We start from the raw sequence: 24,445 nt of genomic DNA, 5'->3' as shown, positions 1-24,445 counted from the left end.
TTCTCATATATTATCACCACGAATTTTTCTTGACAGGTTTTCAAGTCCCGTATTCATACCGAAATTTTATTTTGATTTAGTAACTAGACAAAAAGGCTGGCTTCATTTGTATGAACAGTTTTTTCAAATATGTATGTACTTGGATGCCCTTAAATTCCCCAAGTAGAAAGAAATGCTTTCCACGAAGCTGCTTACTCCTAGTAACCCACATCAGAGTTGACACATGAAAAATGGTGAAATTACTGAAGGTAGTCCAGCCTGAATAAGGACTACCTTATTAGTTCAGGTACTTGCATCTCCCTAATTTTCATATTAATCATGTGTCCATCTTTCTCTGAAATAGGACCATCATGCTTCATGTCAGAATTTAGCATGTAAGTAAAATGCACAGTGCTTCAAATCTCACTTGAAAATATTTGTGTGGAGAGAACAGAATGACTGATCTTATTATCACTAACAACGTGTGAATTCCTAAAATGTTCAATTTTCGACTTGAAACTGCAGAAGTAGTATTAAGACATTTATAAAATCAGTGATGACCACATACAGCCCTTAGCCCCCCAAAAAGATAACAAAAATACAACGCTCTTGTCTAACAGAGTTGCTGCACCCTGTAATGTACCAATGTTATATATTTCTCATCAATTGTTATAGTTTCCGCTGATTAAATAAATATTGACTCATAAAGTATTACCATCACGCCAATTGTCACCAGACGCAAGTGTATGCTATTTAAGCATTAACTATCATGAAAAAATGGCAGCTTGGTTGTTTAGAAGCTATAATATGGTACCAGTCATTCCCAAATTTCCCTAATGCATTATCAATTTCATAGAAAAGTGCTATTCTTTCTGTACTAGTCTGTAGCCAAAAGGGAGGAAAAGCCTTTAAACAACTACTTTTTCCCTTGTCTAAATACTGCTATATATTCATGGTAAATAAAAGGTTTATTGATGTAGGAGAAAACGTGTTGGTAGGTTAAATTTTTCCATATTACTAGAAGATTAAAACAGAGGTCAGCTAAATATTTAATGGATATAGAACTATCCATTAAAAATTCAAATGAATATAGATTGCTATGATGTAAAACTTATATCATCAACATCATCATCTATATAGATGGGTACCATATTTGCATCACATTCTTTCTAGATGTGTGTCTGGAATGCTGCTAGCTTATTCTTCTTTTTCATAAAAGACAATCACTAAATTCCTAGTTAAAGCTCACATACCTCAAGTTACTAATAGCATCAACTTGTAACGAACAGGTCTAGAGACATTTAAAAACCAGCCTGCTGGCCGGGCGCAGTGGCTCACACCTGTAATCCCAGCACTTTGGGAGGTCAAAGCAGGTGGATCACAAGGTCAGGAGATCGAGACCATTCTGGCCAACATGGTGAAACCTCGTCCCTACTAAAAATATAAAAATTAGCTGGGCATCGTGGCACGCGCCTATAGTCCCAGCTACTCGGGAGGCTGAGGCAGGAGAATCGCTTGAACCCAGGAGGCGGAGGTTGTAGTGAGCTAAGATCACACCACTGCACTCCAGCCTGGCAACAGAGCAAGACTCCATCTCAAAAAAAGAAAAAAAAAGAAAAAAAGAAAAAACTAAGAAAAAGAAAAGAAAAAAAAATTCCTGCTCTAGACATGGAAAAAAAAAAAAGAATAAAATACTTGTTTTTCTAGGAGGCCCACAGATATCCATTCTGCATGTTAACTATCCTATCTGATTGTGTAGACATTGCCTAGACTATTAAAACCATCTAGTAACTGATAGGTAATTGCTCATTTGTTGACTGCAGCAGTGTATAGCAGCAGACAGAAGCTGTGAGGGAAGCCATCCTTCCTTGCTAATATAACATGTAGAACTTGCTGCTACTGCAACACTTAATGCTCACACTACCGAGTCATCTTTAATGCAAACACACATTTTCTGCCTTGCTTCTTATGTTTTCCATTATAATGCAACACAAAAACAGTGTACATTTCATTCCATCCCTACGAGGTTTGCATAAGCAGTTCCAAGTCAGACTAAATATTGTATTGCTCTTATTACAGTGGATAAATATTTTAAAGTTTAGGAATTAAATATTTTATTTTTTCGGCATGCTCTCTGCAACTATTACGAACTTTTCACAGCTTCTTCATTCATGGGAAATCTGTAGGGTTTCCTTTTTTAAATGTAAGGCTGTTATTTGTTTTCCCAAACAGAAGCAGATCAGAGTTAACGAATAAGTGCAATAAATCACTTCTTACTTGGTGTTATTAAGAACACTATGCTTCTTCATATAAAGAGTCTCTTCATATAAAGAGACTTTTCTACAAGGCATGGATCCTTTATTATAATAAACGTTTGCTAACAAAAAAATGAATCAAGTACATCTTTAAGTATACAATTTCTCTCTTCATTTTTATAACAGTTAGTAGATTTTTTTCTTTTTTCTTACTTTTTTTTTTTTTTTGGCATCTATCTCTTTACTTGACACAGGTATTTCTCACACTAAGTTAAGACAACCTATCCTGAGAAAAGCATGTCCTGAGCTGTTTGGTTGAAATTTTCCACAAAATAAGAAACCAAGAGGCTGTTTATACATTTACCTTAAAAGAAGTAGACTAATTATGCCAACTGATTTATTAATATGTGAAGTTCTCTGTCCAATTATTAAAAGTACAAAGAGATCAGGGAGTAATTTAAACGTCTAATGCACCTCAAATCCTTTTTTCTCCAAAGGTAATTATAATTGCAAGCAAAGTTACTCTAGATGGGCCCCTTAGGTTTCATGCAAGTTTAAATAAAATCATAACAATAACATTACCTCATTGGCCAGGTCCAGGAGCACTGGGGCAGCTCCATTTTTCACCACTCCATTCAGGTACCTAGACAGGACAAAACCAAGTGGTAATGCAGTGACAAGAAAAGAGCCAGCATAGACTTGTCAGCATCCCCTGTGTGTATACATGTTTCTCCTGGGCAGACGCCACGCTCAACTCTAGTTAAAGTAAGCTACGTTCATAGGAAAGCATTGAAGGGAAAAACATAACACAAACAACTCACCTCAAAACCACTGGCAACTAAGAAGCTGAAGGTGGGGGCAGGAGGTGTGAATACTTGGGTCTCTCTTGTTTTCTTTCACCTCCTAACACATAAAATGAACAAGAGGAACTATCCATATCACTCTGCCTTGTCTCTACCACAGACAACCATTGCATGGAAAGGAAAGAAGTTGACTTATATAGTTTGAGAAAAGTATTCATGCACCCATCTCGCCTTTTCCTTTACCTCTGTTTCACAGGGCTGCTTGACACCTTACTAAGAAAACAATGGAGTAGACATGTCATCAGTGGGTCAGCACACCTGTGACAGGCAATACAAGCCATCACCTTATCTGCCCTGGATTTCTGTTAAGAACCTCCAGTTCCCATTATCCTCTCACTCCACTGGAAAAAAAACACAGAACTCCCCAAAATCCCCAAACAAAACAAAACCCCAGACATGGAAGCTGGGGTGACTTTTTCTTTTTTTTTTTTTCTTTTTTTTGCAAAAATTTGAATGTGTCATTCCCCTCCTTATATAACACTTCAAGATCCCACATTAAATCTCAGGATTAATTTATAACCATTTAACAGCTCTTATAAGGTTCTTCATAATCTGGTTTCTACCTACTCTCTACTCTGCCAGCCTCATCTCTAGTCACTGTCTCCCACTCCCATCCCTCACCTGGATAACTCATGATTCAATTCAGATGTCACCTTCTTCGATCCACTACCATAGAAGAGTAAGTTAAGTGTTCCTCATATGCAATCGAGGAATACCCCGTACATTTTTCCATCACGTAACGTAGCATATTGTATTTGCCTATTACTTGGCTACCTCAAACCCATCCCCCATTGTAATGTTGAAAGCCTCATGAAGGTTGGAGAATTGTATTTTTTTCCAATTTATTACGCCTACCAAGTACTTTGTTTATAGTAGGTGATTATACACTAAAAAATCACCTTATATTTTTCCTTTAATAAATGAAAAATTAAATAATTTTTAAAAACCGTATTGGACAAGAAAGCAGAATTAGGTATGGAAATTTTCCCTACAGTACATTATTTGAGTGAATAAGTTCTGGGTATTTGAGAGTAATAAAGAGGTGAGGTCTTCCATATAACTGCCAGAAGCAGGTACTAAATTACCTTATTTCATGAGTAGATTTATAAAGTTGTATAATTTTCCTATAAGCCAAGTGGGGGTAACAGCAAATTATTTAAGGTGGGGAGAACCTCTAGATCATTATAACTTCAAAATAATTCTAACAAAGCAATTTTCCACATATTGGGGCCACCCTTGAATGTATTATTTGAAAAACTAATTGGAAAATATGCACATTCAGAAGCAAGAAGAAAAAATAAATAAAACAAGGCAAATGTGCTTTAGAGAAAGCACATTTAGGGAAATAGGTCCATTAAGAACACATCGGCTGGACGCGGTGGCTCACACCTGAAATCCCAGCACTTTGGGAGGCCGAGGCAGAGGGATCACGAGGTCAGGAGATCGAGACCATCCTGGCTAACATGGTGAAATCCCATCTCTACTAAAAAAATACAAAAAACTAGCCGGGCGAGGTGGCGGGTGCCTGTAGTCACAGCTACTCGGGAGGCTGAAGCAGGAGAATGGCATGAACCTGGGAGGCGGAGCTTGCAGTGAGCTGAGATCCGGCCACTGCGCTCCAGCCTGGGCGACAGAGCGAGACTCCGTCTCAAAAACAAAAACAAAACAAAAAAAAGAACCTCACATCAATTTTCACAAACAAGTCCACTGCACTGATACCACCCAAGTATCAGCCAAGTCAGACCAGCTGATTGTGTGCCTGTAACCACCAACAGTGCGTATTTACTATGGTTTCTGATTCTGGGTCAGCATCTTTAAGCCTGTACTGATACTGGGATATCTTTACAGCTTTCTACTTCAGTTTCAGTTACCCGAAAAGTATTTTGGAGGGCTATGTGTCAGGTCTTATTCCAGGTTCTGAAGAAGCAACGGGGGGGGGGGGGGGGGGGACCATGCATGGTCCCATCATCACTGAGATTATATTACAGTGGTGACACAAACAATAAAAAGACAGGGAGATAAATATACAGTATAATGGTATACGCTAGAATAAAAATGTAAACTTAGACGGGTTGCTCAGGAAGCCCCCCTCTGAGGGAGTGACACTCGAGTAGAGACCAGCATGAAAAGAAAGCATGCCATAGCGAGAGCTGACTGCAAACAGTGAAAGAGAGTAGTAGCTAGATGCCAGACTACCTCTTATACCAGAGATCTGTTGCTTTAAGTCAAAATGACATGGCTTCATGTAAAAGTTGCATCAGTCATTATCCTGCTAATGACCAGTGAAGCACTTCTATCAAGTTTAAAGAAACAGAAGGTGATTAAACAATAATTACAATCCTCTGTATCTATATATTCTATATAATATTAAAAGCATGATCATACTTAATACTGTGGAAATTCCTAATTATGAGGTTGCTAAGGCTTCCCAGTTGGTCGTATAAAGAAACCAAACCCCAGGGCACTGATCAAACCCATCTGGACTCTCTTAGCTGGTAAACAATAAAGCTATGGAACCCTGAAATAGAACCCTGATCCCCCAAGGCCTAGTGAGGTGCCGCATACACTGAACATGGTGGATCTGCTCCAAATGTATTTGTTTTCCAATCTGCTTTCCAACTATATCCTATAATATTTCATAAGTGCTAGGAATGAAAAATTAAGTTTAATTTGGCCTAGTGAGGTGCTGCATACGTTGAACATGGGGGATCTGCTCTAAATGTATTTGTTTTCCAATCTGTTTCCCAACTATATCCTATAACACCTCATAAGTGGTAGGAAAAAAAAATTAAGTTTAATTTCAGGTTATATTTGTCTTTTCTGGAAACTTTAATTACCCCCCACATCAAAGTGACAGATCAGGCTTTATTTAAATTTTCAGATATGTAATCAAAGGGACATACTAATTACTGAAAATATTCCATAAAGACATAATTAGAAAATCCTAATGGTACCTTTCTCTGCATCCTCATCATAATCTTGTGCAAACTTACAGCACTGCACTTTTCACACTGGTATAAGGGTTTGCTTCTGTCTCCAGCTACCGTGAACGTTCTTTGGGGTAGGGCTACACAAATGAATGTTGAACCTTCATCCAATCCTGGCAAACATCCCAATTGCAATTGGGATATAAGGATGTCATTCTCAACACTACATTAAGGTGACCTGGGCTCCATTCCTAATGCCCAGGAGAATTCATGTGTCTCTGCATTCTTGCTAGCATCGAGTTGATCCAATTAAGAATTCGAAGACTGTATTTTTTTTTTGAGACGAAGTCGTCCTCTGTCACCCAGGCTGGAGTGCAGTGGTGCAATCTTGGCTCACTGCAACCTTCGCCTCCTGGGTTCAAGCGATTCTGCTGCCTCAGCCTCCCAAGGAGCTGAGATTACAGGTGCGTGCCACCACACCTGGCTAGTTTTTGTGCTTTTAGTAGAGATGGAGTTTTGCCATGCTGGCTAAGCTGGTCTTGAACTCCTGACCTCAGGTTATCCACCTGACTCTGCCTCCCATCAAAATCTGTATTTTACATGATTTCATCATGATTAACAGAAACCTCATAATATCTAGATAGTAGAAAATGTTTTCTGGCTGGGCACGGTGGCTCACACCTGTAATCCCAGCACTTTGGGAGGCCAAGGCAGGTGGATCACTTGAGGCCAGGAGTTTGAGACCTCCCTGCACAGCATGGTGAAACCTTGTCTCTGCTAAAAGCACAAAAATTAGCCTGGCATAGTGGCGCGTGCCTGTAGTCCCAACTACTCAGAAGGCTGAGGCACAAGAATCACTGGAAACCAGGAGGTGGAGGTTGCAGTGAGCCAAGATTGTACCACTGCACTGTAGCCTGAGTGACGGAGAAAGGCTCTGTCTCAAAAAATAATAAGTAAATAAATAAATAAATAAATAAATAAAGTTTTCTCAAGCTTTTGAATTATTGAAGAAATTTCCTCAGTTCTCCATGTTGTATATAAATAGACACAGCTCCAGAGTTTACTTTGAAAAATCTCTATTCTTTCACACTGTACTAATGCCATCTTATTTCTAAACAGGAAACATTCTTGGTGAAATTTGTTTGGGTTCGCCTAAATTGGTGCACATGAGCATAAGTGCACATGCACACAGTCGGTCAGATCTGCAAGTCCCCATCAATAGCAAAGTTTAGAAATATTGTCTCCATTTCCTCCCTTCTCCCAGCACACTGGTGGAGGAGCCAGCTTTAGCAGCGTTAGAAGATCAGACCTACAGAACTTTATTCAGATGTTCACATGTAAAAAAGGTTGGCTTAAATATGATATTGGTAATATATATATGTGATAAAAATCGTTTCTGAAAACCTGGACCACTTTTTTGTTCAATGAGCACCATCTACTTTACACTCATTATGCCCCATTTACAATGCTAAAACTCAACAATACAAATGTAAGACACAGTACCTGCCTTCAACTGTTCTTTTTGGTGGGAAAAGAGCTGTGTACATAAGTATGTAAAACGCAGCAAGAGAAGTGCTAACGGGTATGTCTATACAGAGTGCTGTGGGAGTTCCAAGAATTAATCGATTTGGGGTGTCCGGGGCCACTTGTTTATGTAGTAGTCTAGAAATAAACTTATCATCTTTACTAGTTTGGAGTAAGCAGAAGGTGTTCCAAGCTGAGAGAAAACACTCAGTGACAGAGTTGTGGATCTTCTTAGGCCAGAGCATGGAGAACTTTGCCTTATATTTGAAATGAGTACACATTAGTTTCATCTTAGATATAAATGAGTCTTTCACACTCAAAAAACATCATAAAATGGGCCTTCTCTGGGGACCTTTTAAGGATGATTTCACCCATAGGATGTATATTTATTAGTCCTCCTGTAGCAAAGCTAGATGATGACATACACCTTCTGTATAAAGTCGTTTTAACTGGCAAATAGGCATCAGGAATGGAGCCCAGGCCACCTTAATACAGTATTAAGGATGACATCCTTATATCCCAATTGCAATTCAGATCTTTGCCAGAGTTGGATGAGGGTTCAACATTCATTTGTTTTTGTGTAGTCCCACCCCAAAGAGTTTTCAGGCTAGCTGGAGACAGAAGCAAACCATTACACCAGTGTGAAAAGTACAATGCTGTAAGTTTGCACAAGATACTATGAGGATGCACAGAAAGGCACCATTAGGATTTTCTAATTATGTCTTTATGGAATATTTTCTGTAATTAGTATGTCCCTTTGATTGCATATCTGAAAATTTAAATAAAGGCTGATCTGTCACTTTGATGTGGGGGATAATTAAAGTTTCCAGAAAAGACAAATACAACCTAAAATTAAACTTTTTTTCCCCTAGCACTTATGAAGTGTTATAGGATATAGTTGGGAAAGAGATTGGAAAACAAATACATTTAGAGCAGAACCACCCTGTTCAACATATGCAACCAGTACAACATTTCTAGACTGTAGTTTGGTAATATGTAATACTTGTGAAAAATGTTCACGTTGTTTGCACCAATAATTACATATATAGAAATATTAAGAAACTAATCCAAAATGCAGACTCATGCATCAAGATGTTTATCACAGTATTATTTACAATAATAAAACATTGGAGGCCAGGTGCAGTGGCTCACGCCTATAATCCCAGCACTTTGGGAGGCTGAGGCGGGTGGATCATGAGGTCAGGAGATCGAGACCATCCTGGCTAGCATGGTGAAACCCTGTCTCTATTAAAAATACAAAAAATTAGCCGGGCATGGTGGCGGGCACCTGTAGTCCCAGCTGCTAGGGAGGCTGAGGCAGGAGAGTGGCGTAAACCCGGGAGGCGGAGCTTGCAGTGAGCCGAGATCATGCCACTGCACTGCATCCTGGGCAATAGAGCAAGACTCCGTCTCAAAAAAAATAGAACATTGGAAACGTATGTTCAACAAAGGAATAATTCAGTAAATTATGATACTTTCATATGATGAAATAAGGCAATCAAAAGATGTTTATAAAAAGCTTTTTACAAAATAATATTATATCATATACATTTTTCCAGGTATAAAACTCAGGATTCACAATTGCTTATAAAATATGACCTCATCAATATAAAAATGGGCTGACAAAAGACTAAAATGAAAAATGCCAGTAGAGATCTCTGAGTGGCACAATTATGGCCACTCATTCATTCCTTTTTAATACTATCACAAATTAAGTATTGTGAAATTAAATACTTAATTTTCACAATAGCTAAGTGTAACTTTATAAAAGAAAACAATTAAATACAATTGCCATTAACATTTTCAAATTGCTTAAATATATTTTGATATAACAAATACAATTTGGCTTTATTCTAATCTGCTGGAAAACAAACAAAAACCTTTTAAAGCCAATTTACCTTTAGCATAGACAGGAACATTTGACCTGCACATTTCAAACAAAAGGCTACTGAGGTCAATCCATCTGAAAGGTAACAATATGGCCTGTCCTCAAGCACAAAGTGCAGGGCAGAAAGTCAGACAGCAGGTTGGTAAAGCGAGAAAGTGGTCAGACTGCTTTTTTCTGAGACTGTCCATTAAGGTCTAACTTCATGCTTTTGTTTCAAATGCTGTAACTCTTCGAAATAATTGAGACGGTCATATTTAAATAAATTTAAAGAAATCTATTTATGTATTCTCATTGTCACCCACTCAACTGTTCATCACTGGGTATATTTAAAGGTGCTTATTTCTGGGCCAGGCATGGTGGCTCAGGCGTGTAATCCCAGCACTTTGGGAGGCTGAGGTGGGAGATCACTTGAGGCCAGAAGTTCAAGACCAGCCTGGGCAAGGTAGCAAGACCCTGTCTCTATAAAAAAAAAAAATTTTTTTTAATTAGCTGGCCATGGTGGTGTGCACCTGTAGTCCCAGCTACTCAGGAGACTGAGGCAGTAGGATTGCCTGAGGCCAGGAGTTTGAGGCTGCAGTGAGTTACGATCGTGCCACTGCACCTCAGACTGGGTGACAGAGAAAAACACTCTCCAAAAAAAAAAAAAAAATATATATATATATATATATATATATGAGATATGTATTTGTTTCTGGCCTATACTACTCAGATAATCCAACAAAAGTATGTTCATACTTCAATAATCAGATGTACTTTTTAATGAAACTTAGATTTTAAATAGCAGCACCTAGCGATCCTAGAAATCCTGTATTAATAACTAAAACAACGTTCTTACAATGAGGCAAATGAGTGTCAGGGGGCAGTCCCATGACCTGTTAGAGGATCTCCGAATTTCCAGGAAAGCACACTTTCCTTTCAAATGCTCTATTTTCCTTTGTAGACATTACAAGGCTTTAAAATCCGGACATAAAATCATACTTTTATATGACAGCCTAGGACTTCAATGTTTACAAACAAGAATGTATCTTTTGGCATGGAAATAACCTTCAGTGCTTCCTTGAAGAGTCTGGATGCCAACACAGTTGCAGGCTTCACAGCACTTCGTGGGCCATTTTTAATTTCACATGTATAATTTAGGTTATGACTTTAATTTGAATGTCAATTTCACCAAGAAGGTTATTACTTTTGAATAAATCATCAAACTTTACAAAGTCTTGTTTAGAGAGGATCTCTCCTAGACACAAAAGTGTGTGTGTGTGTGTGTGTGTGTGTGCAATGAGTGCATGTTATCTTTCTTTGACAGGTATTACTACTCAAAACAAAGCATATCTTTTACCACATATTGCAGTGAATAATTTTTTTTAAAAAATCCAACTTCTGTGACTTTCCTGTTCAACATCCCTTTCTTGATTCTAAATAAAATGACTACCAAAACATGACACCAATATTTTACCCACATATTTATTTCATTCATAAAATTTTTATGCATAAAAATCATTCATCTAAAATCAGTGGTGTCATTCTCACCACAGAAAGGTTCATCTGTCAATCTTAAGTATAATAATTTAAGAGCAGATTTCAAACAGTTTTCATTTCCAATGTGCCCTTGGAAGATTTAAGAAACCAACTAACAATTTCTAATGCAAACCATTACCATTTAGTGTTATAAATTATTCAGTCATATTACAATGACAATACAAATTTTAGAATTAAAAAAATCAGAGCTATTTTAAAGATTGTTTCAGAACAAGAAGTTGAAATCTATTTATAATAAATTAGGCTGAAATTAAAGTATCTCCTAGATACCATGCTGTCAATACCCAAGGTTGTCTTTTAAAAATACAAAATCCCCTTTAAAATGTGACAGTTATACACTATAATATATCTCCATGTGCCTTTACTTGATGTATCTTTTTCCATTTCTAAAATGGATATCCTAATACCTACGATGCAAAATACAACGACATCTAAATTCAATCTTCTTTTTTCAACTTGCTAATCTAAGAAATGAAAATTGGTTTGAGAACTTTCAAATACATGTAGATATATGTATACACGAGCATATGCATTTAGACAAGATATGCACTTATAATAAGTTTCAAGTAGCCAACTGAGATTTCATAATATTGTAACTACATCTCATATAGTATGTGCGCACGCGCACACACACACGCATGTAAGTCAAGACAGTCTTACCATACTCTTTAGATCTACAAAACAAAGCATTTGAAAACTCATTCAAAAACATACTAAAAGTTTTGAATAAAAGACTTAAAACAGAATGTCTTGGGATATGATATAGAATATTAATGACCTAACTTATTCATAATTATTATTACAATTAATAGGTACTATGATACCCTCTAGTGGGGCAGGAAGGTCATACCTCTGGTAATAACTTTCAATTGCTTCCGAAGTATGATGCTTGGCATGTGTTCTTTTAATGTGTTTCTGAAAAAATAAATATAAAAAATAAAAATCTTTGTTATGTCACAGATGAGGTTTAAAACAAGAATGATGTAATTTCTTGAGCCCAAAGACTAGCACGTAGGGAACGCTGAATGATACCTTGGGAATTTTGGTGATGGCAGGACTTCTTTTCCTTCTACTCTACGAACCTATGCATTTTAATCTCCATTGCTTGGCTGGGATGTCTTCAGACTGTACCACAAGGTACAGTATATATGTAAAAGCCAACAGGGTCATAGTAATTGAATCTAAATAAGTTTGCTTAGGGCTACAGAGGGCAAAGAAAAACTTGTTCCCTCTTTCAACCTTTGTATTAATTTTCTCTCGATTCAATTCCATCTAGGTCCTCTGCAGTCTAGTTTTACAATCCAATTGCCATTTTAAACCAGGAAGAACATTGCTTAAAAACAACTTATTTGAAAACTACAAAAAGTAATTCCATAGAGACTTGCCACTTGACTGACACCTGTCATCTCATGATAAATGACTCCATTTTCTGCCTCTCTTGCCTTCTGCCACTCCAGCAATGGTCATTTATCATCATCTCTGTCAGCAATGGAAAGCGGCACTGACAGTGCAAGTCAGCAAACATTTAGCACATGGAACCACGCAACACAGGGAAATTATTATTGTCAGAATAATAATGGTTTAGCATAATTTATTACAGGTCCACCAAATAAGCAAAGGCTAGATGTTATTAGACAGATGGATGGGTAGGCTTGGCAGGCCTCCACCGAGACGCAGGCGGTACTTGATGTGGAAAGGAGAACATCCTCCAGCCCAATCAGAGAGCTGGCAGTTCAATTACAAAGAAATAAAGGGACATTCATCATTCAATTAGGCACCTGTCAACCCTCACAAAGGAGAAAACTTCTAACCTGGTACTCCTGGGAGAAGATGCTCAGCAGAGTGGCCTGCGATTGACTGGAACAAATAAAAGAAGGACAAAGTTAATTACTGGAGTGCACGGCAAAGAAACAAAAGAGAAAGGAGCTTCAAAGGTAGGCCTGCTGCCCTGTAATCTAACAGAACATGAAAACAAGTGTGGAAAAGTTGTTCCAGATGAACACCTCAAACAAAGGCTTCCTGCTGCGGGGTCAAGGAGAGAGAAAAAAGGAAAGGGGAAAATATGGATGGTCTCAAAGCAACTATCACATTATTTGGATGTTTTAAACTTTAGGATGATTGTAAATCATATTTGTAGAATGCAACGGTGTTAAAAGGGACCACAAAAAAGCAAGGCTTATCTCCGTTAATAAGTGACACAGCTCAATCTCATCAACAGTAGAGAACATGCACTTCATTCATTGACAACGTTCTGAAATTAATTTTGTTAGCAGACAGGTATTCTCCTCTACAGCTATCCCAGTTTCAGGGGGAAAACTTTGGTCTCTACTAGAAGTAGCGCAGTGACCACTGGAACATTTCCACTGACAGTGGCGTGCTATGAAAATAGAAGCTTTCACAGCAAGAAGCAGAGGTCCTTGGAGTGAATCGTTCCTAAAGACTGCCCTAAGCCTTATTCATCTAAGACAACACACAGTGTCAAACACCTGGCAACGAAGCAACCTGAAAAACATTCTTCCCAAGTGGGAATCTTCCTTTTGCAATTGTTAACATTTAGAAATGGAATGGAATTTTTCTTTCTCTCAAAAGCAATCAATATCCCACTGCTACTCTTTTCAACTGTCCTTTATAGACACATCTAACTTATCGTATCTTGAGAACAATTATTTCTATTTTCCTACTAAATGCTATCTGAATAGATTACATTTTAGATAATTCGACTTTTATAGTATGCCAAAGGACTGTGAATAAATTTTTTCTATTTATAAATGAAAAAACCTCTTGAGTTCATCACAGGTAATTTAGGGAATGTGAAATAAAGTGACACCATATTTGTTTACTCATTGTCTAGATGTCGTCATCTTCTGGATAACATTACAGATTTGGCTTCTGACACTTTCCACCCTTACCAAATTACAAGAGGAGGTTAAAAAAAAATACCCTAAATGTTCACCAAGGAAACTGATATATTATTAAAAGAATATTTCAATAACTCAAAAGTACAGAGAAATGATTAAATACAATCATCAATTCATCACAGACTGGTTTTTTCAATTTCCCTTTAAAACTGAAAAGCACCTTTGAAAGAGGCAATTTTATATAAAATCTTCCTATCTTGCCTGGTTTGACCCAGCTTAACACCCAAATCACATACCCTAGTAGGGTTGCTGACAATAATCTTCTGGGGGGGGGAGGGGAGGAAAATTGAGGCCCAAATCTTTGTAAATCACTTAATAAATTAATGTTAGGTATTTACGTGCCATAAATAGACCCCCTCCTCATTGTACAGCAAAATGCATTTATGTTATTAACCATTTAATGGTACACAAAATGTCATTCTTTATGCTTCAAAAAAGATGATAGAAATACATGTATTTGGAATGAGAAAGTCAGGGACAAATGACTAATGAAAAGAAAACTAAACGGTAAATAAAACATAATTGTAGATGCCCAGAATGGGAAGAGGCAGCTGGAAAAGTAAGTTCAGGAATAAATACTTTAAAACGAGAAGCTGGTCAGGAGTTGAGAGTACTGTATAAGTCAAGGATAGGACAATGTCTTCAGCTAGAAAAATATCTTCAAACTGCTTAGAATTCAATTCAGCTAAAACCATGGACAGAGCCTGCGAAGCAACTCAGTTTTTCTATGGCTGAGAGGGTTAGAGAGATTTTTGCCAGCTTACACTGGGGGTAAAAACTGGCTAGAACTATTAATAAAAAGAGAAAACGACTTACGTATACATAGTAACGACAGAAAGAGAGACACGGGTCCAAAATGTTTTGGTTTTTTTAAGTAATTCAAAGCTGTAGAGAATAAAGTGAACTCTGCTAGGTAGTCTGCCAGCCAACTATGTGTTTCTGTATGTGCTAACCTTGTAGAAGAGTGTTCTGACCACATGTCACACCACAAGGAGCAAGAAAGTAGTTTTAGTACAACCAAGACATTGACTTCAGTGTATATTACTTGTACTTTCTTCCAATGTGTTAATGCTGAGAAGGGACAACGGAGGGAAAGACTGGGCATGTGGGGAGAAGAGTCTCATGATCTCAAGGCTATCTCTCACCACCTCTACCCTGCCCACACTGTACCCTCCCACTGTGTTTGATCTGTTTGGCCAAGGGGAATCAAAGTTACAGAATAAATTCAATTTTCACTAGGTTCACAAGAAATGTGGTTTCCAGCTAAAGAGGAGAGGAGAAAAAGATTCTGTGCAACTGAAAGGTCTACCTTGAACATCACAGTCCATTATTCAACAGTACCACTGTGCATCTACAATGTCCCATGTATGGGGAAATATGCCATCAGAATCAAACAACTAAATAAGGTGGACAGGAGTTGATTTAGAAGAAACTTTCAAGTACACACACAAAAGTACACACAAAGCAAAAAAGGCAAAAATTAGAATGCTGTCAAGTACTCACATTTTTTTAATACAGAATGAAGTAAATCATACCCTGAATCCTTACACTTTATATCGCTTAGCATATATGGGGTTTTAAATTTACAGAATCAAAAATGCAGTCATTTAATTGGTATCAAATACCCAGGATGTAGTATTAAAACCCCATCTAAACAGTTTTGCTTGTATTTTTCCCATGCTATCTCCCAGATTTAGCTCCGCACCCTGCAGCTGTCTGGGTAAAGGAGAGCATGGGAGTGGACCCAAGGAATGGCTAGGTAAAACCCTGTCCAAGTCTAGAACAGCAACAGCCACATTGCAGCAATGTGGAAACAGGTCTGAAGGAAAAACTAGCACTGTGAGGATGGCAGACAGAAGATGGAAAGAGCTTGGGTCCTTGAGGACACTGTGGAACTGCTCAAGAGACCATGGAATTGAACTGACCAGTCTCCCTTCTTATTCTGTGTAACTATACATGGCTATTTTTTTAAAATCTCCAAACCAAAGAAATAAAACTCTTCCCAGCCTTCTGTGTTCTCCAGTAAGGTGGAGGCGTGATGAAGGGCTCTGAGACAAGGTGCTCCAAAATGGTGCCACAGGTACAAGATGGAACACTTGAGAGGGGTTGTCCATTTCCATAATTTCTAGTTCTCCCCTTAGCTGATGGCGATAATTGGCTTCCCTAAAATTGTTCCTCTGTCTGTCACTGACTCACTAAATTGACGTGCCTAGAGATCATAAACTGGTGTGAGATTTTCCCATATAGAGTTGAAACATTAATGGGGTACTATTTGTTCTCATGTTATATTGCATTCAACATTCTTCAAATCCCTGATATAAAAACAGGCAACACACTAGTTCCTCATGTGATATTTAACTCAATGTGCTCCCAAGTCCACCCAGCTAAGATACTTGGTAACATGAAAGAGCCTCAGACAGTTGGGAGAGTGTAGCTTAGATTAAGAGGAGAGCTGAGCAGACTTAGTTGCAGTGCAACATTCATACAAAGGTAAGGTCCTTATGTTTTCAGATGGAGGCCTAAAAGCAGGCAGAATCTGAAGAGAAGGCATCACGCATTTTATGTTCCTCTTCTTCTTGAGTATGCAACCTCTGAAAAAGACCATAAGGAAGTAAATACTTTTACCTTAAAGCTCTTTTTCTATAGAATCTAGGAAGCTTAAATGTGTACACTCTACTGGGCTCAACACTCTCTGAGAAAAATAAATATTATTTCTGGAGCTTGAGAAGAAGCAAACCAATTAAAGAGAGATAAAGCAGGATACGCCTACAAAGCATTATAGTTGGATATACTTGGACATCTCACAATTGCAAGGCACAACCTCTCTAAATCTGTGAAGAATACAATGGAACACCGGCTGTCTGTAGTTAATGATTCAGAGTGCTAGTCAAGGCATATTTTCTATAAAAGCAATGCAGCTACCATCTCTTGACCACCCCCCAACCCCCCTGCCCACACACACATACCACACGTAAATTTGAAATGTAGAGTCATTTCTCCCCTTAAAATTAAAATAGAATTCAACAATACTACCACAAACTTTGATATAATACTACCACAAACTTTGTTTATTTTTTAGGAACACAATACAAAATGGAAATCTGGAGGGAGATTACTGATAATCTGGGAAATTACTGAGGGGGGGAAAAGGGAAAAATCTGTAAACTAAGTTCAAGACATAAAGAAAAATGTATCCATCCTATCTCCCACCCTATGTCTTCTCTTCCTAATTTCCAACTTCATATCAAGGATGCAAACATTTTGTGCCTAACCACAGCAAATATCCCCATAAATGATTGGGTAGAGGGCCAACATTAAGCTTAGTTAGTAATCGATTATTTTTAAAAGTTCTTAAAAACTATAGGTCAAATATATAGTTGAACATCAGTATCTGTTGGGGGGGATTGGTTTCTGGACCCTCATGGATATCAAAATCTGTGGATGTTCAAGTCACTTACATAAAACGGCACAGTATTTGCATATAAACCATGCACATTCTCCTGTATAATTTAAATCATCTCTTCATTACTGATAATACCTAATACAATGTAAATGCTGTGTAAACAGCTGTGAATACTGTATTGTGTTTTTTTGAGGGGGGTGGTTTTTTTTTTTAGACAGAGTCTTGCTTTGTCACCCAGGCTGGAGTACAGTGGCGCAGTCTTGGCTCACTGCAACCTCCACCTCCTGGTTCAAGCTATTCTCCTGTCTCAGCCTCCGGAGTAGCTGCCACCACGCCCGGCTAATTTTTGTATTTTTAGTAGAGATGGGTGGGGTTTCACCATGTTGGCCAGGCTGGTCTCCAATTCCTGACCTCAGGTGATCCGCCCACCTTGGCCTCCCGAGGTGCTGGGATTACAGGCGTGAGTCACCATGCCGCGCTTGGTTTTTTATTTGTATTATTTTTTGTTGTTGTAGTGTTATTTTTATTGTTTTATTTTTTCCCCAAATATTTTCAATCCGTTGTTGCCTGAATATGCTAATGTGGAACCCATGGATACAGAGGGTGAGCTGTATATATATGAAAAAAGTGGTTACTGCCCCAGGCTTTCAACTACTTTCGCTGGCAAACTGAAGATATATCCAAATGGCTCTATGACTACCTTTGCACTTAATTTTATCCCCACAACAATCTTCTGAGGTAGGTACTACTATCCTCCTTATTTTAAAGATGGAGAAATGATGGAAGAGAAGTTAAGTAAAATACACAGTTAAACAGCTAGAAGAGCAGTAGACCTGGGAATCAAAATTTACATCCAATTCCAGAGTCGAAAGTCTTAATCCCAGTGCTAATCTGCCCTCTTAATAGTTCCCAGAAATGGGTTCTGCAAATCATGTATGCTAATATCCCTGCTTAAGCATTTATGTGATGTTACATTATACTCCAAACAGCCCTGAAATGTGGGGCATGTTGCTTTTTTGCTAGAAAATTGAAGTCACAGGAGGTCAAGTGTTTTGACCAAATTCCATGGCTTTAGACATTATTTCCTTTTTAAGAAATCAAATTGCAGTTTTTCTTTAACTTCATAAAAAAATGTTGTTCTTTTATGTTTTTAAAGTTAAAGGAACTACTGACTGCAGGAAACAGTCAAGGATTAAAAGACTATGTGGTAATTTCCATTACTCTCCCTGCAGCGAAGGTATATTTTAACCACCACTATTGCCTGAAGTGTCTCTATCTGATTGCGTATGTCTTTTGCGTAAATGTTATTCACTTCATATTAAATATAAAGCAGCTTTAAATCTTTCCCTGAACCAGGCAGGCAAATATAAATAATACAATCATCTTCTCTATAGAGGATGCAGGGGCCCCCTGTGTTAATTTTGTAAAACAACATTCAATGAAGAGTTTCCTAGTTATCAAATGGTGCATCTTCTGTATAAAATTCATATGTCTACTCTTAGAATTCATTCTGGACTATAATTTTCCTGTGTTTTTGCTCTATGTCTGATGTGTATGAATCTGTTTGTATGTATCTATATACACACACATATACGTTTAAAAATTGTGTGTTAAACATACTTTTTTGTAACATGCTTTCCTTATATAAGACACTAACATTTATCCATGTCATTATATATTCCTTAAAAATTATTTTTATCGGAAATAAAACATAAAAACACACATGGAACAAATGCACAGCCCAACGAATTAATATTTTTTTAAAAAAACATAACCACTTAGGTTAACAGTCACTGCCAGCACCCCAAAAGATAACGCATCCAATCACTACCCTCCTTCCCTCTCACAAATGAGCCACTTCTGATCTTTCCTTGTTTTTCTTGATAATTTTACCACCCAAGAATGTACCCTTAGGTTCTACAGGTTAGTTTTGCCTGTCTGTAAACTTCGTATTAAGTGTATTACACACCATGCACTCTGCATCGAGCTTCTTTCACTCACCAACATGTCTGTGAGAGTTAGCCATGTTAATGTAAGTGTAGTTAATTCATTTTCATCCCTTATAGTATATTCTATCAAATGAGTATAAGCCAAATTTATCTATTCTATTGTTGAATATTACTACTGTGGACTCACTCCTGGGTCAGTCTCTTGGTGTACATTCACATGCATTTCTGATGCGTATAAATGTAGGAGGAGAATTCTGGGCCATCTGACATGCACCTCTCCACTTCAGCAGACACTGTCAACAATTTTTCAAGTGTTTGCAACAACTTTAAACTCCCACCAACACTACAGAAGAGTTCCCATTGCTGCACATCCTCATCACACTTTTTCTCAATCCACGGCTTGCCTTTTCGTTTTCCTTTTAAAGTACTTACATAAAGTACTTTATGTACTTTATGTAAAAGTATGTACTTTATGTACGTAAAGTACTTTATGTACTTTGTGTACTTCCTTTTAAAGTACACAAGTTTTTTATGTTGATGAAGTCCAATTTATTCTTTTATTTTGTTTTAGTACTTTTTGTGTCTTGTCTAAGAAATTTTTGCCTACCCACATTCATGCAGATATTTTCATATATTTTTCTAGAAGATTAATAGTTTTAGCTTTTACATTTAGGTCTATAATCTACCTTCAATTAATTTTGTGTGTTAAGGCGGGGATCACAGTTTGTTTTTATTATTTCCATACAAATATAAAATTGATCATACACGTTGGTGCCTCTAAGGAAGCCAAATATCTGAGAATCTATTTTGGGACTTTCTAATCTGTTCCACAGATTTGTATGTTTATCTTTACATAGATATTACACCATTTTGATGACTGCAGGTAAACCAGGTACATTCGATGAAAGTACTGATATATTCAAGTTTAAATCTATCATCTCACAAAATGCTATCGTCTTATCCACTATATGTACCGTTTCTCTCCATTCTTGTGTACTTTTCAATTGATTCAATGTTTATTTACTACTTTTCCTCTTGCAACTTAAAAGTTACATACTCTTTTACTATTCTTTTAATAATCAATCTAGAAAACCATGTTGCCTCCTCAATTTATCAAAATCTATTATTGATGGGTGATTTATTGCTTCCTGGAAAATATAAAAGCATTACAACACTAATGAAAGGTCCCCTTCCTGGAATGTAGGATATTACTGAAATTGTTTTAAGTCTGTATATTTCTTATCTCAAAAGACACTGCTACTATTTCATATATCTCTGCTTACTCAGATTTACCCACATATGTACCATCTCATTGTTCTTCATTCCTTCCTTTCCACTCTTTCATCTCCATTACGTTCTTTTGTTGTTGTTGTTGTTGTTGTTTTGTTTTTGTTTTTTCTTTTTGTTTTTGTCTGAGACAGAGTCTTGTTCTGTCACCCAGGCTGGAGCATAGTTGTGCAATCTCAGCTCACTGCAAGCTCCGCTTCCCAGGTTTACACCATTCTCCTGCCTCAGCCTCCCGAGTAGCTGGGACTACAGGCACCCGCCACCACGCCCGGCTAATTTTTTGTATTTTTAGTAGAGATGGGGTTTCACCATGTTAACCAGGATGGCCTCAATCTCCTGACCTCGTGATCCGCACGCCTCGGCCTCTCAAAGTGCTGGGATTACAGGTGTGAGACACCATGCCCGGCCCATTACATTGTTTTAATAACTCCACCAGTGCAGATTTGTTGATGATGTCAGGTAACAGTCAAATTGTGGCTCTTTGTAATGACAGTCTGTCTTATTCCTCTACCTGGCTTTAATATTTTCTTTTTAAGAGTTTCAACTATAAAATCCTGCTTATAATTTGTTGGACTTCAATATGTGGCTGTGTACCTTTCATCATTTTGGGAATATGCTCGATCATAATTTCATCAACATTGCTTTTGCATTCAAGCTCCTCCCCCGAGACTCCCAATGAATCTGTCAGCCTTCTCTACTGTATCTTCTATTTCTTAGTTTCTCTTCATACGTTCCACCCTTTTGTTATTGTATGCTACATTCTGGTATTTTCCTGTGATCCACCTTCTAGTGCACTAATCCTCTCTTCAGTAATGTCTAACTTACTGTTAAATTGATCCACTGAGTTAAATCCCTCCAATATTGGTTACTGGATTTTCCAGTTCTAAATTTTCTATTTGATTCTTCTTCATATAAGTTCCCTGCAGAATGTTTCAATTTCTTTTATAACTCCCCAAAGTTTAATTCTAGTAATTCTGTTTGGTAGTTCCAATAACTGGATCTCCTTTGAGTCTAGTACTGTAGCCTCACTGGCTCTCATTCATGTTGTCATGTGTCCTTATGCGACTATCTCTCATTATGTGTCGTACTAGAGTCGTTCTTTGGTACACACAGGGGATTGATTCTAGGACCCCCAAGGATACTCCAAATCTGTGTATACTCAAGTCCCAAAGTCAGCCCTGCAGGACTCACTTATACAAAAAGTTGGTCCTCTATATATGCGGTTTTACATCTTGTAAATACCATATTTTCAATCTAAGTTTAGTTGAAAAAAATCCACATATAAGTGGACCCACGCAGTTCAAACCCATGTTGTTCAAAGGTCAATTGTATTTGAAAAACTATCTCATAAAAAATTTAAAGGCTGAAATGATGTTTTCTCCAGAGAGAATTCTGACTTGATACTGGGAGTACCAGGAATCTAGGATCACCTTAGTCAATTTCAGGTATTAATTTTTGGTGCCAATCAGACAAATGTGAAACTGTCACGGGGAGATCTTTCCATTCCAGTTCACAGTTACTCCTAGGGTACAGTCTGTTAGAGGCTCCCCACCCCCAAAGCTTGGGATATTTATAAGAGCTCTCACTTTTGGCAGGCCCTCATCTCTAAACTTTGTCCTCTAGCCCTATGGAGCCGTCAAAAGTTCTGCTCAAGCCTTGACTAGACTGCATCTAATCAAATAGTAATTAAATTAGAATTCAAAATTAAAAACATAGTCCTCCAAAAAAATGTCATAAATTAAAAAACGCATTCCTATGTTACTCACAGATAAAAGAGGAAGTCATGATGGAAAAAACAAAAATGCATAAAATTGAGCAATGATGGTATGTATCAAAATTTGTGAGAACTTTGTATCATTAACTGGACTTTAGGAAAAAAGGGGAAAGGAACTGGTTTTACTGTAGGAGGTCTTAGCAAATTACATATCCTACCAAACAAAAGAAAATAGGAAAAGAAATGAGCATCAAAAAGGAATAAAACAAACAAACCCTCCTTATTTGCAGATGAGATGGCTTTCTCCATAAAACCAGCAAGAAGATCTACAAACAAGGTATAAAACTAGTATCTCAGAAAGGTAACTGGAGACAAGATTAATATAAAAAATAAGAATTCTTATAAATCATTACTATCCAATGAGAGAATGGAATAGAAAAATAGCTATCATTCACAATCAAAAGCCTTAAAGTATTTAGAAATGTGTTTTTAAAAAATCTACAAAACTTTTTTTTTTTTTTTTGAGACGGAGTCTTGCTGTGTCTCCAGGATGGGGTGCAGTGGTGCGATCAAGACTCACTGCAACCTCCGACTCCCTGGTTTAAGCGATTCTCCTGCCTCAGCCTCCCGAGTAGCTGGGATTTCAGGCATGCACCAACACAACAGACTAATTTTTTGTATTTTTAGTGGAGATGGGGTTTCACATGTTGGCCAGGATGGTCTCAATCTCCTGACCTCGTAATCCGCCTGCCTCGGCCTCCCAAAGTGCTGGGATTAGAGGCGTGAGCCACCATACCCAGCCAAAACTTTTGAAGAAAGTTATAAAACATTACTGAAGAGCATAAAAGAGTTTCTGACTAAACACAGAATTGTGACATTTTTATAAAGAAAGTATCATGGGTGGACTGGGCGTGGTGGCTCACACCTGTAATCCTAGCACTTTGGGAGGCTGAGGCAAGCAGATCACTTGAGGCCTGGAGTTCGAGACCAGCCTGGGTAACACAGTGGTCTCTGCAAAAAATAGAAAAAATAAGCTGGGCATGATGGCACATGCCTGTAGTCCCAGCTACTCGGGAGACGGAGGCGGCAGAATTGCTTGAACCCGGGAGACAGAGGTTGCAGTTAGCTAAGATCCTACCACTGCAATCCAGTCTGGGTGACAAAGTGAGACTCTGTCTCAAAAAAAAAAGAAGTATCATGGGTGGAACGATAGTATAAATAAAATTGTCAGTTCTCCACATATTAATCTATAATTTTAATAAAAATGCTACCAAATTCACAACAGAGTCTTCGGGTAGAACATAATAAATTTATGTTAAAATTCAAGAAGAATGCATAAGAATAGCTAACAAATTCTGAAAAGCAATAACAAGCAGGGAACTTACACTATGGGGTATCAGCATAGATAAATGTCAAAAAATGTAGTGTTTACCCAAAAAAGTACATTATAGAATTACATTCACATTTAACACCATTTATATAAAGTATCAAACAGCAAAATATAATGCCCTTTTTTTTGTGAATACATATATGGATGTGGTAAAAGAAATATATGAGACTGATAAGCACTAAACTCAAGATAATAGTTACCTCAGGTAGCAGAGAAGAGGAAAGAAATCAGGGAGAAGTACATTCAACCATACCTATAATATTTTATTAAAAAACTAAAAATCAGTAGCGGAATGGGAATGTAGAACAGTATTGGAATAGCATTTCTGTAAAAGTAAAAAGCACCTGAAGCAAATATAAACAGATGTATATTCAAAGGGTTCATTTATCATTCTCTGTTCTTTTATATTTGTACTATATTTCATTAAAAAATTAATTAGGGAGGCAAAAAGAAAAGAAGGACAAAATTGAGGAGAAGTTGGATAAATTGATCTTTAAGATTATTTTCTGCTCTAAGTCTCACCCATTTCTAAATGTTCTGATTTAACGAGAGTCTTAAGTACCTACACTTCTTTCATTTCTAATTAAATTTAGGTATTAACTTTTTAGAACAAGTCATAACATAAATCAGGTAAAGAATAAGAGGCCTGTGTGACACTTAATTTCACTTGCAAAACCACGTTTCTGGCCATTTTTCTCTGAAATAATCACAATAACTTCAACACATTATATAAATAACAGATTTGTAAGAAATGTTTATCAGTCATCTTTTTAAATGCGGTCTCTTCAGTCTTCTCTTTTGCTCTACATGCT

General features: G+C 37.4%; 1 protein-coding gene across 3 annotated transcripts in view; it reads right to left on the bottom strand.

The window, feature by feature from the left end:
* Positions 1-24,445, bottom strand: part of CDIN1 (CDAN1 interacting nuclease 1) — a 227,003-nt gene that overhangs the window by 149,627 nt on the left and 52,931 nt on the right. The window contains exons 2-4 of one of the 3 annotated variants that reach the window (XM_008017110.3): positions 12,784-12,829; positions 11,823-11,887; positions 2,817-2,877 (exon numbers count right to left, since the gene is read on the bottom strand). In XM_008017110.3, the coding sequence (XP_008015301.1) occupies positions 2,817-2,877; positions 11,823-11,887; positions 12,784-12,829 (172 nt within the window). The remainder of the gene's footprint in view (positions 1-2,816; positions 2,878-11,822; positions 11,888-12,783; positions 12,830-24,445) is intronic. The other 2 variants (XM_038009811.2, XM_008017111.3) reach the window with 2 other exon arrangements.

This window comes from Chlorocebus sabaeus, chromosome 26, assembly GCF_047675955.1.
Source record: "Chlorocebus sabaeus isolate Y175 chromosome 26, mChlSab1.0.hap1, whole genome shotgun sequence".
In the NCBI taxonomy this organism is placed as follows: domain Eukaryota; kingdom Metazoa; phylum Chordata; class Mammalia; order Primates; family Cercopithecidae; genus Chlorocebus; species Chlorocebus sabaeus.
Note: the sequence above shows the minus strand (reverse complement) of the source record. Positions and strands in the feature narration are given on the sequence as shown.